The 17,457-nt window shown below is 36.6% G+C and overlaps 1 protein-coding gene across 6 annotated transcripts in view; it reads left to right on the plus strand.

The window, feature by feature from the left end:
- CUL2 (cullin 2) overlaps positions 1–17,457 on the plus strand; it is a 105,516-nt gene that overhangs the window by 11,703 nt on the left and 76,356 nt on the right. For 5 of the 6 annotated variants that reach the window (XM_086714549.1, XM_086714546.1, XM_086714550.1 and 2 more), the window contains one exon: positions 10,273–10,413. In XM_086714549.1, the coding sequence (XP_086570675.1) occupies positions 10,295–10,413 (119 nt within the window). In that variant the 5' untranslated portion in view covers positions 10,273–10,294. Of the gene's footprint in view, positions 1–6,594; positions 7,982–10,272; positions 10,414–17,457 lie in introns of those variants that run through there. The other variant, XM_086714551.1, reaches the window with a different exon arrangement.

Consider the following 17,457-nt stretch of genomic DNA (forward strand, 5'->3'; position numbering starts at 1 on the left):
TCCTGCAGTCTACATTTTGCCAACCAAGATTGATGAGAGACTACTGTATTTCTCTTTATTATTTTTCCCCCACTTCCTCCTCCTTTTTTTTTTTTTTTGAACATACAGAAATGACCGTTGTAGAGTACTTAGAGCTCTGTGGATCAAATCTTATTGCAACAAAAAGCATTGTACGGAATGTCTCCAAACAATAAAGATATCTCTTCGCTCTATCTAATGGCTCTCTCATTTGAATAGAGTAAGAAGAAATTGTTTAGATGAATCTTGGAGCTTATTTTTAAATGAAACAACAGTAGTGTTTTTAGTCAGTGTGTAGTAGAGGTAGCATTTCTTATGGAAATGGAAAATATTCCAAAGTTAATAATGCTCTGTATTAGGCTTTAAAGTATTTTCTTTCAATTTATATTAATTATAATTAGCTATATTCTAATTATATTAATTCAAATATAACCTGCTGTAAGCCCGCTAAATGTCATTTAAAAAACTAATTATGGGGACGCGAGGGTGTCTCAGTCTGTTAAGCTTTTGACTTCAGCTCAGGTCATGATCTCACTGTTAGTGGGTTCGTGCCCCTCATCGGGCTCTGTGCTGAGAGTTCAGAGCCTGTAACCTGCTTTGGGTTCTGTGTCTCCATCTCTCTGCCCCTCCCCCATTCTTGCTCTGTCTCTCTCTGTCTCTCTCTCAAAAGTAAACATTAAAAACTTAAAAACAAATTATGGGAATGTCTGGGTGCCTCAGTTGGTTAAGAATCTGACTCTTGATCTGAACTCATGTGTTGATACGTTGTGAGTTCAAGCCCCACATTGGGTTCTACACTGAGCATAAAGCTTACCGAAAAAAAATTATATGGTATATTGACTTACCTGAAATTAATTTAGGCCCCAGTATTATATCTTATTGGTAATTTTTGGAATAGTCAAATTTTTGCCTGTATTTCAATACTGAAATAAAAAGTCATCATTTGGTAGTTTTGTTTTTTACTAAAAAGAGAACCACAATATTAAGTGTTTAGCTATTTACATTATTGATGAATCCTACTTTTGGAAGTCAGCTGCAATGTGGCACACTAAAGCATTTATCAATAGTTAAGCTACAGTCACCTTCATCAAGATGTTAAACATGGTTATACATTTTACTAAAATAGTTTATATTTCAAATAAAATATTTATCCAGTTATGTACCAACCTCAGTTCTATACTTAAAATTCAATGTTTTGAGATTCTGTTAACTGCTTTACCTGCTGCAATGTAATTATCCAAATTAGTTCTTTATATGAAAAATGTCTAAGTGAAGAACAATATTGATTCAAATTAAAATCCATCTGATCTTGGCAAAGTTATATCTTTTTTTAAATTTCTGTTATTATTAGTAAATTTGTTTTTAAAACATTTTTAGGGATACGAATTTTGTCAGGCTATGTTACCACATCATAGTTTGGGCAGTAACATGTTCTTTTGGAGCTCTCTTTCAGCCTCAGAAACCTAAAACTTACTGGAAAGTTAAGATTCTCAGGAGAAAGGAAAGGCTAGTGACAGGTCACCTTTTAGTATTCTGAGGAGTGAAGTATGTGTAGTAAGGAGAAAAACTTAAAATTTGAGATTTTAGAACAGTTCTGTCAGAAATCTACATAGCCTATCTATGTGATTTTCCTGATTATTTCTTTATTCTCTTTATCTTAGGTTGCCTAGCTATTCTCTTAGAACTGGTAACTGATTAAAAAATTTTTGTTTTCAGAATATTAGTAAAATATTTACCAAATTTTCTGGGAAGGATGTCAGAGTATCAAATTAAGACAGCACAGAGTTTTATTTTTTGTTAAACAGTAAAATATTTGATACATACTAAAGATTTTAAGTTAGAGTCTTTGAAGAATTTTAAGCAGAGGGTATGAAATGATAAGATTTGCATTTTAGAAAGCTTACATTGGCCATGATATGTGGCATGTACCAAGGCGTCAAAAAAGGATATAGGCAGGTCACTTAGGCAACTATGGCAGTAGCCAGGTAAGAGGTGGTGGTTTGGATTAAGGTGTTATCAGTGGGAATGGGAAGAAGCGGATGAATTCAAGAGTGGTTAGAAGATAGAGTTGGAATAACTTATTGATTGGATTGATTTGTAAAGAACAGTAAGAGAGAAATCAAGAATGACTAATAAAATTTCTGGCTTGATGAATTCAGTGAATGAGGATATCATTTACTGAGATGTGGAATATTGCAGAAGAATGGACATCTTGAGTTTGAGGGGTCAAGTTTATGGAAGTGTAATTTACACCTAGAAAAATTTACCCTAAAAAATTCTTTGAATTTTGATAATTTTATATGGTCATGTAACTACCATCATAGTTAATATCACCCCAAAAGTTTCCTATTGCTCTTTTGTAGTCTTTAGTGAGCCTTTGACATCAGTGATCTGATGTATGTCTCTCTATTTTTGCCTTTCCCAGAATGTCATGTAAAGTGAATCCTACAATAGGTAGTCTAATGTATCTCTTCTTTGGCTTAGCTAATGCTTTTGAGAATCAATCATCTGTTCTCATCCATATATCAGTAATTTGTTCCATTTTTTGCTGAATAGTATTCCACAGTGTGGATGCACCACATTTTGTTTTTTCTTTCACCAGTTGATGGACATTTGGGTTGTTTCCAGTTTGGTGCAGTTATGAATTAAAGTGCTCTAAAAATTTGTGTTTAGGCTTTTTTATAAATGTCTACCTTTATTTCTAATACTCAGGAATGGGATTACTAGGTCAAATGAAAAGATACATGTTTAAGAGAAGCTGCCTAGTAGTTATTTCATGTTAAATTTCCACTTGCACAAATGAGAGTTTCTGTTGCTCCACATCCTCATCAGCATTTGATTCTGTCAGGTTTTTTGACCCATGCCAATAGGTGTATAGTGGTATCTTGTTGAGGTTTTAATATGCAGTTTTCTAATGACTAATGATGTTGAATTTCTTTTATGTTCTCATTTGCCATCAGTATTTCTGAACTCTTTGGGTCTTTTCGCTATTAATTAGATTGTATGTGTTCTTATTAATTGAGTTTGAGAGTTCTTTACATAGACTTCTTTGAGAGTTCTGGATACTAGTGCGTGTGTGTGTGTGTGTGTGTGTGTGTGTGTGTGTGTGTGTGTATCTGTCCTATGCCAGGTATGTCTTAAAATATTTTCTCCCAGGCTGCAGCTTTTCGTTTTCTTTTCATTCATTTTTTTTTTCTGTTGAGGTATAATTGCCGTATAACATATTAGTTTCAGGTTTACAGCATAATGATTCAATATTTGTATATATTGCCAGATGATCACCACAGTATGTCTAGTTAACATCAGTTATCATACATCGTTATAAAACATTTTTTTCTTGCGATGAAAACTTTTAAGATTTACTCTCTTAACAACTTTCAGATATGTAACATGGTATTATTAACTGTGGTCTTCATGTTGTACATCATATCCCCAGGACTTGTTTATTTTAATACTGGAAGTTTATACCTTTTGACCACCTTCACCCATTTTGCTCACCCTTCACTCCCCATGTTTGGCAGCCACCAGTCTGTTCTCTGTATATGTGAGTTTGTGTTATTGTTTTGTTCCATAATATCTTAGCATTGTTTTTTCTATTTCTGTGGGGAAAAAAAATGCCATTGGAATTTTGATAGGGATTGCATCGACTTGGTAGATTGCATTAGATAGTATGGACATTTTAACATGGAGTGTCTTTAGCATGGAATATCTTTTCATTTGTTTTCTTTAGTTTTTCCTTCAGTGTCTTATGGTTTTTAGTGTACAGGTCTTCCACCTCTGATTAAATTTACTCCGAAGTATTTTTTTTTTTTTTTTTGGTGCAATTGTAAATGGGATTGTTTTCTTCATTTCTATTTCTGATAGTTATTAGTGTATAGAAATAAAACTTTTTTTTTTTTTTTTTTTTTTTTTAATTTTAAAGAGGGCACATGAGCTGGGGAGAGAGGGACAGAGGGAGAGAGAGAATCTTAATCAGGCTCCACGCTCAGTGCAGAGCCCAGTGCGGGGCTCAATCCCACGACCCTGGTATCAAGACTCGAGCTGAAATCAAGAGTTGACTGCTCAACTGACTGAGCCACCAGGTGCCCCAATGCAACAGATTTTTATACACTGATTTTGTGTCCTACAACACGACATCGTTGATATGATTCAGGCTTTTTGTGTCCTAACTAGGAAGTCTTTACTTAATCCTTTGTTTACGTTTTAATGTAATGCACCTAAATTGCCCCCAAATTCTCCACCAGAGCTGCCAGCTTCTTTCTGTGTCCAAACATAGCACCCAATGAGAGTGAGGGTGTGGAGGGAAGGGCCCAGGCTAAATATGGCCCAGGAGCCAAATCTTTCCCTCTCCCTGTTTTTCATAAGTAAAGTTTTATTGGCATACAAACATGCTCATTCATTTACTTGTTTTCTGTGGCTGCTTTTGTGCTGCAGTGGCAGAATTGAGTAGTTGTAACAGAGACTGAATGGTTCTCAAAGTCTACAATATTTACTTTCTACTTTTTTTACAAGAAAAGTTTGTTTGACACCTGAGATAGTCTATTAGTTCCTGCTTCTCCTTTTCTTGGGGATAACACTCCTGGAGCCCTTTGTTCTTCTGTGTCTATCTGGACATATTGTTTTTATTTTTTTATTAAAAAAATTTTTTTTAATGTTCATTTATTTTTGAGAGAGAGGGAAAGAGAGAGGGAGACACAGAATCCGAAGCAGGCTCCAGGCTCTGAGCTGTCAGCACAGAGCCTGACATGGGGCTTGAATTCATGAACCATGACCTGAGCCAAAGTGGGAGGCTTAACCAACTGAGTCACCTAGGTGCCCCTGGGCAGATTGTTTTTAAAATCTGCATAGGTGCTATTCTGAAAAATTCCTGTTCCTTTCTCCTTTGTTAGATCCCTCTCTTTCTGGGATCCCAAGTCTTTTTTTTTGTTTGTTTCATTTCCTCCTGATAGAATATATTTTTTATTTTCCTACAAAAAGAGACTGGATGGGAAGTAAATTGATATCACTCTTGATAGAGAATCCTAGGTGGTTAGTTTATTTTCCCTGAGAATTTTGAAAACATTGCTTTATATTACTTTCCAGCTTCCAGCGTTGCTATCAATAAATCTAAAGACTTTCCAACTTAGGGTTTGTTGTAACCTGTTCTTCTTTTCTGAAAACTTTTGGAATCTTTTCTTCATCCCCAGTCTTTTAATATGTCAAAGAGAGGTGCCTCTTTTTTATTTTTAAAACTAAATATTCTGGATATTGTGTTGATCTTTTTTAGATGGAAAACTCATGTTCTTCATTCTAGGATATTTTTTTCTCTGATGATTGCCTCTCATTCTGATTTTCTTAGATACATACTGATTGCATTGTTGGACCACTTAGATTAATATCTTTTTTCTTTTTTAAGTATTCTTATTTCTTTTATGTGCTCCCCTACCCCATGTTTATGAAACTATTAATGCTGTTGAGGAGGAGGATTTTTACCTTTTTCCTTTGGAAAATTGCAAATATATACCAAAAAAATAGTAAAATAAACCCTCAGGTACTTGTCACTCATTCTCAACAATTATTAATTCATAAGCAAGCTATTAATTTTGAAGCATATCTCAGAATTTCATTACATTCATACATATTTTGGAATATGACCCTAATAGGTAAGGACTTTCATTAAAAAAATTATCATTATAAAGACTATAAAAATTAATTTTTTAAGGTCATCAGATATCCCATCATTGTCTAAGTTTCCAGGGGTATCATAATTTAATGTAAAAGACCTCAAATCTGCACCCAAACAAAGTCATTCATACTGTGATTGATTAATGTGCTTTTTAGTCTTAGTTAAATTCCCCCTCCATATATCTCTCCCTCTCTCTTTTTCTCTTCTCTCTTACCTGTGTGCATAGTTTATTGAAGAAATCTGATTATCCAGTAGTTTCCTACAGTCTGGATTTGCTGACTTGCAGGTTGAAGGTTAGTAATGCTTGAATATATAACATATATAGCATAGAAGGCATTCTGAAGACTGCCTTTATGACCAACTTCATTCTCTTAGTATAATGGTTTTGAGGTTAATCCATTTTGTAACATCTATCAATACTTCTTTTTCTTGTATTGAGGAAGAATGATCCATTTTATGTATATAATGTATTTTATCCATTTAAGTATTGATAGATATTTGAGTTATGAATAATTATGAATTTCTGCCTTTATGAATAATGTTGCTGTGAACATATGTGTACAAGTTTTTGTGTGGCCATGTTTTCTTTTGGGTATATATGTAGGAGTGGAATTTCTGGATCATATAACTATAATTATGTAAATAATTTTTGTAATTGTTTAATATACTATTTTTTTTTAATTTTTTTAACGTTTATTTTTGAGACAGAGAGAGACAGAGCATGAACAGGGGAGGGTCAGAGAGAGGGAGACACAGAATCTGAAACAGGCTCCAGGCTCTGAGCTGTCAGCACAGAGCTCATGGATCGCGAGATCATGACCTGAGCTGAAGTTGGCCACTTAACCGACTGAGCTACCCAGGCGCCCCAAATTTACTATTGATAATACATATTAAGAAGTGGTTCTCTGAGAAAATCTAGTCTATAAGTTGTTTTCAAATGCAATGAAAAGTTTACAGATACTATAATTAATACTGATGATGTTATTTGGAAATAAAATGACACATGAATTTTTTTTTTGTTTGTTTGTTTGTTTTTTTATTTGGAGCCTGTGATTTGTTTTTAGGGCTCATAATACTCCTGGGCCTTAGGCATGGTACCTATGTACTGCCTAAGTGTTGCAAATCCTAACATTGCATGAGTGGAACTCAGAAGAAAGCTAAAGTGGTAATGTGACACTTGAACTTTGTGGATACTCAGTGGGACATAATCTGAGTGGGGATGGAAATGGTCATGGCAGGCTGTCAGGCATAGGACCTTGGTGTGGTCCCTAGTAGAGCACAGGGGTGAAGAAGACTCTTGTTTTTATGAGTTACCAGACAGCTTGGAAGATGTAGGAGAATAGTGCAGTGATTGTGGCCCTGTTTCTTTATTTGCTCTATAGTATTCTTACATAAATTCTTAATGAATAAATTATCATGTAAGCAATTCAGATAAAACAAAAGAACTTGGATTTTTTTTAGTTATGTGAGCTTTCTATTGCACAAGCAGAGAATTTAGTAGACAGTTTTAGCATACTTTCAGCTATTGGTTCATGAATTTCTAGTATGTTTCACTAGGCTGGTGTTTTTTTCACCTTGATCTCTGTCTAAGTATGGATTATCACTGCACATGATCCCACTTTACCATAAATCTGTTGGCCTCAGAAGAGAAGTCAAAGGCACTATGATTCATTTGAATCAAAACTTGAATGAAGCTAAAAGACAATCTATGCAACCATTAAAATAATTTACAAGCAGTGGATAGTATGTCCCATTTTTATAAGGGAAGAAAACTGTTATGAAGGGAACATTGACAACTTTTTGATATACAGTTGGAAAATAGGCCCTACCCTCAGGAAATACTCAGATAATTACAGTTCAGGTTGGTTAATACTCTAATAGAAATAAGCATAGAATTCTCATGTAATACATAAGATAGGGCACCTAACCTGGTTTAAATGGGCCCAAGAAAGTTTTTTAAAGGCAGATATACTGAACCAAGGCTATATAGTATCGGTAGGAGTTAGGTGAATGGGTAGAAAGAGGGAGGAAGAAAAAGAATTTTAGGTATAGAAAACAAAATGTAAAGGCTGGTTATATGAATCAGCCTGTTGTGTTCAGTGACCTCTAAGCAGAGAGAAATTACTGGATTGTGATGTTAAGTAAGGGAGTCCCATGAGAAGAGGAACCTGGAGAGAGGCTTTAGTCTAAGGTCAAATCATAGAATCATGTTGTCAATGAGCTTAAACTTAGTGCTATCTATAGTGGGAAATATCAAGCGGCTGTAAGTACAAGAATGACGTCAACTTTTTGGTTTAGGTAGGTAATTCGTCTTTGAGTGTCAGTTCTGAGATTCTGACCTTGAAGGTCATGAATTTAAATTTTTTTTATGTTTATTTTTGTGAGAGCACATGCGCATGTGTGTGCGCAAGTGGGGATGGGGCAGAGAGAGAGGGAGACACAGAATCTGATGCAGGCTCCACATCTGAGCTGTCAGCACAGACCATGAAATCATGACCTGAGCCTAAGTCAGATGCCCAACTCAACTGAGCCACCCAGGTGCCCTGAAGGTCATGAATTTTATTTATTGACCACTGTATATACTCAGAGGCTAGAATGGTACCTGGCAAGTATTTAAGTATTCACCAAAGATGCTAGTTAGGCAGTATACTTGCATATAGCAGTTAAGAGCATGGGATCCAACACAGGTCTGAATCCTCCTGATGCCACCATTAAGTAGTGCTGTGACCTTAAGTGGGTTTCTTAGCCTTAATCACCCTGACTCACTTTTCTTATCTGGAAAATGGAGGAAAGAGTTGGACCTACCTAATCAGATGATTCGGAGAATTGAATGAGTTTATGTAAACCACTTGGAGTAGTGCTTGGATCATAGTAAGTACCATATAAATATTAAGTTATTATTTATTTGGTGAATGAAATTTTAATACAAACTAGAGTTGGTAAGGCTCTGATCCCAGAGCATTTATAGGGTTACACAGGAATGGATGGATTTAAGAAATATTCAGGAACACAGTCGGATAGGATGTGGTAAATAAGAGTGGCAAGGAGTTAAGGTTAATTCCCTGATGTAAAGCTAGAGATTTAGGTTCTCCCCGCCCTCCCATTTCTCCCCTACCCCTTCCCAGCGCGCGCGCGCGCGCGCGCGCGCGCGCGCGCACACACACACACACACACACACACACACACACACACACACACACTCCCTCCCTCCCTCCCTCCCTCCCTCCCTCCCTCCCTCCCTCTCACTCTCACAGATTACTGTTTATCCATTCTGGTTAGTACCAGAAGTTTAAATAAAGCCCAGTGGTTAGTCTTTGGTATGTTGATTCAGTGTGACATATCCTCTTGAATTTTGTTTGGTTTCTTACTGATTCCTTTTCTTTCTCTTCCTCGAAGTCTCTTGGACTCCTTGGATTCTTCTCAGAACAAGTGTAAGAAGGGCTTAGGGCCATCTCCGGTTGTTTACCTACTTTCCTCCCCTTGTCTTCTCTTCCTTTTCTTTATGCTTCTTCCCCTCCTCCCCGTTGATTTCCTACTCCTACAGTGGGAGATAAGAGAAAGGGTTTCCTCCTTAGTTGGCCCTCGCCTACAGACTAGCTTGGTGTTCACAGTTCCAGTCATAATGGAAAACTTTGGGGAGTGTGTTAAAACACGTGTCAGAAAAGTATTCCCTTCAGCAATTAAATTTAACTTTAAAAGAGGTCTCTTTTAATTCTGTTTTTCTGATGTGATATTGAGAAGCGTTTGGAATCTACCACTTGAGCCAGCTAACCTTAGGATCCTTCTGTTACAGAAACCAGCTAACTTGTAGAGTATAGCTTGTCTGGGAGGCAAAAGGAATCTTTTAGCTTGCTGCTAGGCAGGTCAGGGTCACCTGAACCAGAGGTTCCATGCTAGAGCTGTGCTTTCATTAGGAGAATGGGACTGGATACTCCGAGAGTCTAAGATGGAGCCTCAGCTCTCTGCTGCGGCCCTGCTAGTCTTTGAAATCTATACATTTTTTAAAAAATCTTTAAGTTCATGTAAATTTTGCGTTCTACTCTACAATTCATTTGTTTTGATAGAAATGGAAATTTCCTCCCCTAATCTTTTGCCTAAACTAGTGCTCTGGGAAGATAAACCCTTTTACTTTCTTGTGTCTTCTCATATTCCCCCACATACTACCTCATTCCCCAGTTTAAGAAGCACATACGAGGATTTGGAGCCAAAACCTTTTTATTAAGTGTCTCTTGCATATTTCTCATGATGAGTTTCTCATGAGGAGTTGGCGTTTTGGCTAATACAGTCCGGCCTTTTTTTCCTCAACACATTAAGTGAGGCTTCTAAATCTTTGGAACAACATTCTTGGTCATAAACAGTTTGTAGTAAAAGCTTTCCATTTCCCAGAGTTTGTAATGAATGTAAATATTCTATGTAATTCCTCATCTGGGTAGTCATGAAAAGATAGTAGCCAGTGTTTATTGTCTTTTTACTATGTGCTAGGTTCTCATCCCTTTTGTCTATCATGCTCTTGAATTATGCGATGCTTTGAAAACAATTAACTTGTCTGTAGAATTCATGCTAACATTACTATTGTTTTTAATTAACAGATTTCAACACTAAACTTGCACAATGTCTTTGAAACCAAGAGTAGTAGATTTTGATGAGACATGGAACAAACTTTTAACGACAATCAAAGCTGTTGTCATGTTGGAATACGTTGAAAGAGCAACATGGAACGATCGCTTCTCGTATCCTTTAGTGGCATTGATAAATGTTCTTGTATTGATAGTGATATTGTATCAATAACTGTATCAGTGAACGTTGATAAATGTCCTAAAATTGACAAACTTGTTGAAAAGTGAGAACAGGTTTATGCTTTTGTGACTACTTTCAAATGTATTGTTTACATTTCTAAGTTCATCACCTGTATGTGGCAGTAAGCAATCTGATAACATTTCATTTAACAAATACTTATTGAGCACTTATGTATATGGCAGGTATGCTTGAGACTTTGGGAACACAGTTGTAAAACACAAACCACTTTCCCTTCACTCTACTAAGGGAAACAGACAATAAACAGGTATTAAAATAATCTAATGCCAGTGCTTCTATTAACAGGTAGTAATAAATATTGTGGAGAAAAATCAAGCAGGGTAAGGCCATGGAGAATGATTAGAGTATGGCAGCTCTTTTAGATGGGATAATCTTGGAAGGCCTCTCTGAGGATAGTGATATTTGAACTAGACTAAAGTGAGGGAGCAAGTCATACAGATACCTGGGAGAAGAGTGTTCTAGGTAGTGAATGGCAAGTTTAATGACTTGACAGTTAGAAATATGTTTCTTAATTGGTTTGTTTACATTTATGAATTACCAGTTTTATATGAAAATACAAATTTGTGGTTTCCCTAGAACAATCTGAACCCTGATGTTCTGCATTGCTACATGACAGCTATCTTTTTTCTTTTTAAAAATATATACATAATATATATTACTTACAAATATATATAAAATTACTATTCTACCCCAGCACTTGGGGTATAAACTCTGGCACCAAGAAAAAACTCTAAAATATTAAAATACTGCAGCTTCTTGGTATTTGGAAGGTTAAAGGGGTCTCTAGGAACCCTTGGCCACAGGTATCTGGGGCAAAGTTGTGGATGGCAGTCTCACCAACTGTACGCAGTGTCTTCCAGGGCCCAAGGCTGGGTGAGCATGGGGGCAACATATGTACTTTGGAACATATTTACTGTCCGACTCCTGAACTGCTTCAGTCTTTTATCATAGGAAACCCTACACATGTCATGTCTCAGGGTAAAGAAAAGGGATCGGGTTGAGATCTGGTTGTCTCTGGGTCCAAATGGCATGGCAGTAACCCAGGGCCCTGAAGGAGGCCTTGACGACTGGGTGGATACTGTAAAAACCAGATTCTTTCCCCAGAAAGGGAAATTGAAATGTGAAGGTATTAACCAGAATGTGTGTGGAGGTTCAGAGTTCTCAAACTCTATGCTGCCCTCTCTAGCTGTCTTCTGGGTCTAAGGGGTGGCTACCCTCTCTATGTAGGCATACATTCTTTAGAAAAGCTTGGATTTTATAACAGTGATTCAACTTGTTCTCAGTGCCTAACTCAGTTTTTATATTAAGCTGAATATTGATACAAGAACAGCGAAGTTCTTTTAGACCAGTAGCAAACCATTTCTTTCATTACAGTTGTAGTTGTTAGTAAGAAACATTTGTTAGGCTACCTATGTTCTAGGCACTAAGATAAATAAAATGATGGTAATGTTCCTGGGAGCTTTCATAGTTTGCAAAGATGTTTTTATATTACTTGGTACCTCAAACAAGACTGTCAGATTGTGGGGCGGATATAATTATTGTCTTTATGTAACAGATGAGGAAATTGATATTCAGAGATTAAAGGACTTGCCCAGACTCATGCAGGTAGTAACTGAATGAGCACAGACTTGAATATGAGATTTTCAGCATCTAATTCCTATGCTTGCCAGTGTATCTAGAGGATAATTGATATAGATTCTGCCTTTGAAGAACTTATTATTGAATTAATTTTTTCGTAGAACATCATGGATTGGTTTTGGGTAGGAATCTTTTTTTTTCTTTTTTGTGTAGGATCTTAATAAAATGGAACAAGTGTTAAAGGCCACTTGGGTGTTAATGAGATTTCATTAGATGAGTACATAGGTAGTTTTAGGGCTATTTCAACTAAAATAATGAACAGAGAAAGGAGTTGGTCTTAGAAATACCCAACTTCTCTGGAAAGTGCCCGTCCAGTCATTATTATTTCTAACATGTTTATTGTGTGATTCATCCAGTTATTCTTGACCTGTGTGTGAATTTTCTTCTCCTCCCTTTACAGAAAGCTGCAGAAATGGTAAAGTTAAGAATGGAATTTCTTACTTTAAATTTTATTTTGGAAAATAAAGGACTGTGTTACTAATTGTTTTGAAGTAAAATTCTCACCTTTTCCCTATTATTTTTGCTTAAGAATATAAGGTGACTTCTGACCCTCAGATTTCTTAGGTATAAATTTTAGAGGCTGTAAAACTTTAATCTTTTGAAAATGGAAAGCCTCCCCCAACTTGTGTTATCACTATGTGTGATAGTATGTGATTTAAAAAAAAATTTTTTTTAATGTTTATTTTTTTGAGAGAGAGAGAGAGAGAGAGAGAGAGAATGAGCGGGAGAGGGGCAGAGAGAGGGAGACACAGAATCTGAAGCAGTTGACCCTTGAAGAGCACAAGTTTGGACTCTGTGTATCCACTTATAAATTTCTTTTTTTAAATAAATACAGTATAGTATTGTAAATGTATTTTCTCTTCTTGGCAATTTTAATAAGATTGTCTTTTCTTTAGCTTACTTTATGTAAGAATACAGTATCTAATACATATAAAATACAGTATGTGTGTTAACCAACTGTTTATGTTTCACTTGAGGCAAAGTCAGCAGTAGGGTATTAGCTTAGTTTTGGGGAAATGAAAATTTATACGTGTTTTTTTTTTTCTGAGTAGCTTGGTGGGCCTCACTCACATGTTGTTCAAGGGTTAACTGGTACATATGTTAAAAAATTCCTAAGATGTACATGTGGGATTGAACAGATAATTATAAAGCAAACACCCGCATAATAACTGCACAGGTTAAGAACTAGAACACTGCCAGAATCCAGTTCTCCCCCCTACTTACAGGTCTGTCTCAGTTCAGGATTCCACTCCTTTACCTTGGAAGTAACTACTATTCTGAGTTTTGCAACTGTTGTTTCCTTGTTGTTGTTGTTTGTTAATAGTATAACTGCTTATATATACAGCCCTAACAATTATTGGTTATTTCTGTGTTTGGAACTTTATATATATAAATGGAATCATACTGTGGTACATTTTTTGTGTGTGTCGTAATTTTTTCTTTCAACATGTATATGTATGGAATTAATTTGTTACCAGTGACATTGTGAAATATGCATTACTAGCCCCATTTTACAGTTGAGAATGTTGTGGCTTACTGATGTGATAAGATGCTTTACTGATACTGTAGGATAGAATGCGGAGGTAAAATGCTCAAGTCCCCTTATACTCTTTTTTAAAAAATTTTTTTAATATTCATTTTTGAGAGAGAGAGCGCACAACCAGGGAAAGGCAGAGAGAGAGGGAGACACAGAACCTGGAGCAGGCTCTAGGCTCTGAGCTGTCATCACAGAGCCTGATGTGGGGCTCAAACTCACGAACCATGAGATCATGACCTGAGCCGAAGTCGGATGCTTAACTGACTAAGCCAATCAAGCGCCCCCTCTAATATATATTCTGTCAGGCATGTTTTCCAACACAGACCAGGTTTGACTACATTGAAAAATATTGAAGTAGGTCGTATCCATCCTTGACCATCCTGACAAAAATTTTAGGAGAACTTCTTACTAACCTTGGCACTTAGTAGCCCATCATTCTTAGATGGTACACATTGGAAAATGTTTTATCTGTAGTTGTCTCTGCTTGAAGCATCAGTAACATTTTCACTCTATTCCAAATTAAATCAGAGTAATTCAGTTATTGTGATTCTGTAGTTACACTTAAAATTTTTCCATTTAACCAATAATTTTATATCCATGCTTGCTAGTAGATGATTTCATAGATACTGCATCTTTTACATGTTGTGTGTTTTTTCTTCCTCTTCAGAAATGTCAATAAAGAAGATCTTTATCTTTTATTGCCACTACTGTTTTGGTCATTGTACCATTTTCAATTTTCAGATCATCTTTACCTTTTTTTTAAAAAAAAAACTAAACCAGCACTGTTTAAAGTTTGTTTCCTATTATATGTAGTATACATAACTTAAAGCACATCTGTACAAATCTGCAAGCTATATCTTCATAATGAGAACCCATTGTACTTCTCTTCCTTGGGCTTGGTTTTCTTTTTTTCTTTTCTTTTTTTAAAATATAATTTATTGTCAAGTTGGCTAACAGAGTGTATACAGTGTGCTTTTGGTTTTGGGGGTAGATTCCCATGATTCATCGCTTACATGCAACACCCAGTGCTCATCCCAGCAAGTGTCCTCCTCAGTGCCCATCACCTGTTTTCCCCTCTCCCTCACTCCCTGCCCCCCCCCCCCATCAACCCTCAGTTTGTTCTCTGTATTTAAGAGTCACTTATGGTTTGCCTCCCTCCCTCTCTGTAACTATTTTTTTCACCAGGGTTTGGTTTTCTGTCTTCACTTTTTTCCCTTTTTCTTCTTTCTAATTTTTTTTTTTTTATGTTTGTTTATTTTGAGACAGAGACAGAGTGAACAGGGGTTGGGCAGAGAGAGTGGGAGAGAAAATTCCCAAGCAGGCTCCATGCTAGTAGCTGGGCTCAAACCCATGAACTGTGAGATCATGACCTGAACCAAAACCAAGAGTAGGATGCATAACCAACTAAGCCACCCAGGTGTTCTGTCATTTCATTTTTTTTTTAAAGATTTTATTTTTAAGTAATCTCTATACCCAACATAGGGCTTGAACTCACAACCCCAAGATCAAGAGTTGCATGGTCCACCAAATGAGCTAGCCAGGTGCCCCTCTTTTTCTTGTCTCTCATGAGAGTCACCTGCAGTGGCCCTCAGCAGGACCAGGACACACAGGATGAGGGCTGTGGGGCGGGGGAAGCGGAGGCAAGAGCCCAGACAGGAAAAGACAAGACAGGGATAGTGATAGTTGAGGGGAAGGAGAGGCAGAGGAAAGGAAGGTGGATTTTGCAGCCCAGTGTCAAGACCCCAAAAGTAATAATACAGTGTTCCTTCTTTCTTAGAAAATGGTTGATGGTGTGTGTCTTGCTGCTTTGGATGATCTTTACTTTCATTCCCATGTAGAACTCATTGTTTTTGACCCACGGCACAACAGAATTAATAGTGTTAAAATTCAAAATTAAACCCAAGCATAGGAAGCACCTTTTAATAGAGAAAATGAACTAAAATAGTTTTGCTGCTGGTCAGCACTGTCTTTTGGTTGTAGCAGGGTTCAGAACTTTTCCTCTGGAACAGTTGTGTGCGTTTTTTAAAAAAAAATTTAATGTTTATTTATTTGAGAGAGAGTATGCGCACGCATATGCACACATTTGAACTGGGGAGGGGCTGAGAGAGAGGGAGAGAGAAGCCCAGGCAGGCTGCATGGTCAGTGCAGAGACCTTCCCAGGGCTTGATCTCACCTGTGAAATCACGACCTGAGGCAGTATCAAGAGTCAGAAGCCGACTGACTCTTGATTTTGGCTCAGGTTGGAATCTTGCAGTTGGTGGGTTCAAGCCCCAAGTCCGGCTCTGTACTGACAGCATGGAGCCTGCTTGGGATTCTCTGTCTCCCTGTCTATCTCTGCCCTTCCCCACTCTTGTTCTCTCTCTCTCTCTCTCTCTATCTTTCTCTCTCTCTCAAAGATTAAAAAAAAAAAAAAAAGGAGTCAGATACTTAACTGACCGAGTCACCCAGGCACCCCTACAGTTTTGTTTTTTGACTGTGTGAATTTATAACTGGAAAGTTCATAATAGAGGGATTTTTATATCCTGGATTACTAAAGAGTAACTTGAGGAAAAGAACTTTGGAAATGACAATGTTTAAATCTGACCTCCAGTTATTTCCCATTTTTTTGTCTTTTAAAAGTGCCTTGTCTATAACGAAATCACAATTGAATGGTAGAGAGTTGGGTGCTCTTCCTAAGGCCTAAACATTTTCAGGGTGGTTAGATATTTCAGTAGGTTAGAGAAAAATAACATTTAGGAATATATTTTAGACAGTTAAATGACATGATACAGTGGTTAACTGAGACCCCAAACTATGATGAGATAACCAATTAAAAGATTTATCAAGGTGGATGCCATTAAAAAGAAATACAAGAGTAGGGATTACCTGGGTGGCTCAGTTAAGCATCCAACTTCAGTTCAGGTCATGATCTCGTGGTTTGTGGGTTTGAGCCCCACATTGGGCTCTGTGGTGACAGCTTGGAGGCTGGAGCCTGCTTCAGATTCTGTGTCTCCCTCTCTCTGTCCCTCCATCACTCAAGCTCTGTCTTTCCCTCTTAAAAATAAATAAACATTTAAAAATTAAAAAAAAGTACAAACCCAAAAAGCACAGAGATACCATAAAAAAAAAAAAAAAAAAGAAAAATGCAAAAGTACATTCTCACTGAAGATGTCAAACAGTATATAAGTCCTGTATATGGGTTGAAATAGTTTCCATGTATTTCCTGCCCTGCACAGATCCTTTTACCCTAAGTGGAAAGTCCTTTTAATCAATTTTGTTTACATGTACATGTGGTGGATAAATTGAGATACTAATTTTGGTGATAGAAACCATTTGGGCACATAATTAGCATATCATGCTGAAATTAAGGTATTGAATCATGTTAATTTTTCAGTATCAAGTAAGTTGTGTATTCTAGAATTAAGTGTATATATGGCTTCAGGAAGAAGAGAGCAAATATGGATGAAATTTCTTGAAGTAGGTATTCAGAACTTAAAAGATCTTAAATACACCATATCTCTGCTAAAAGAATTGTTGATCTGGATCCTGGCTAAATTTAGTCTTTTTTAAAAAATTAAATTTAAATTTAAGTGTAGTATACACTGACTCATTAATGTACAGGTGAATTTTCATAACATAAACATACCCATGGACCCAATAAATAGAACACTCCTAGCATCCCACTTTCTTACCCCCTCAGTCACTAGAGGTAACCACTCTCCTCACTTCTTTTTTTTTTTTTAATTTTTTTTTTTACATTTATTTATTTTTGAGAGACCTAGAGAGAGACAGAGCACAAGTGGGG

This window comes from Puma concolor, chromosome B4 (assembly GCF_028749965.1).
Source record: "Puma concolor isolate L17-30 chromosome B4, mPumCon1.1.hap2, whole genome shotgun sequence".
Classification (NCBI taxonomy): domain Eukaryota; kingdom Metazoa; phylum Chordata; class Mammalia; order Carnivora; family Felidae; genus Puma; species Puma concolor.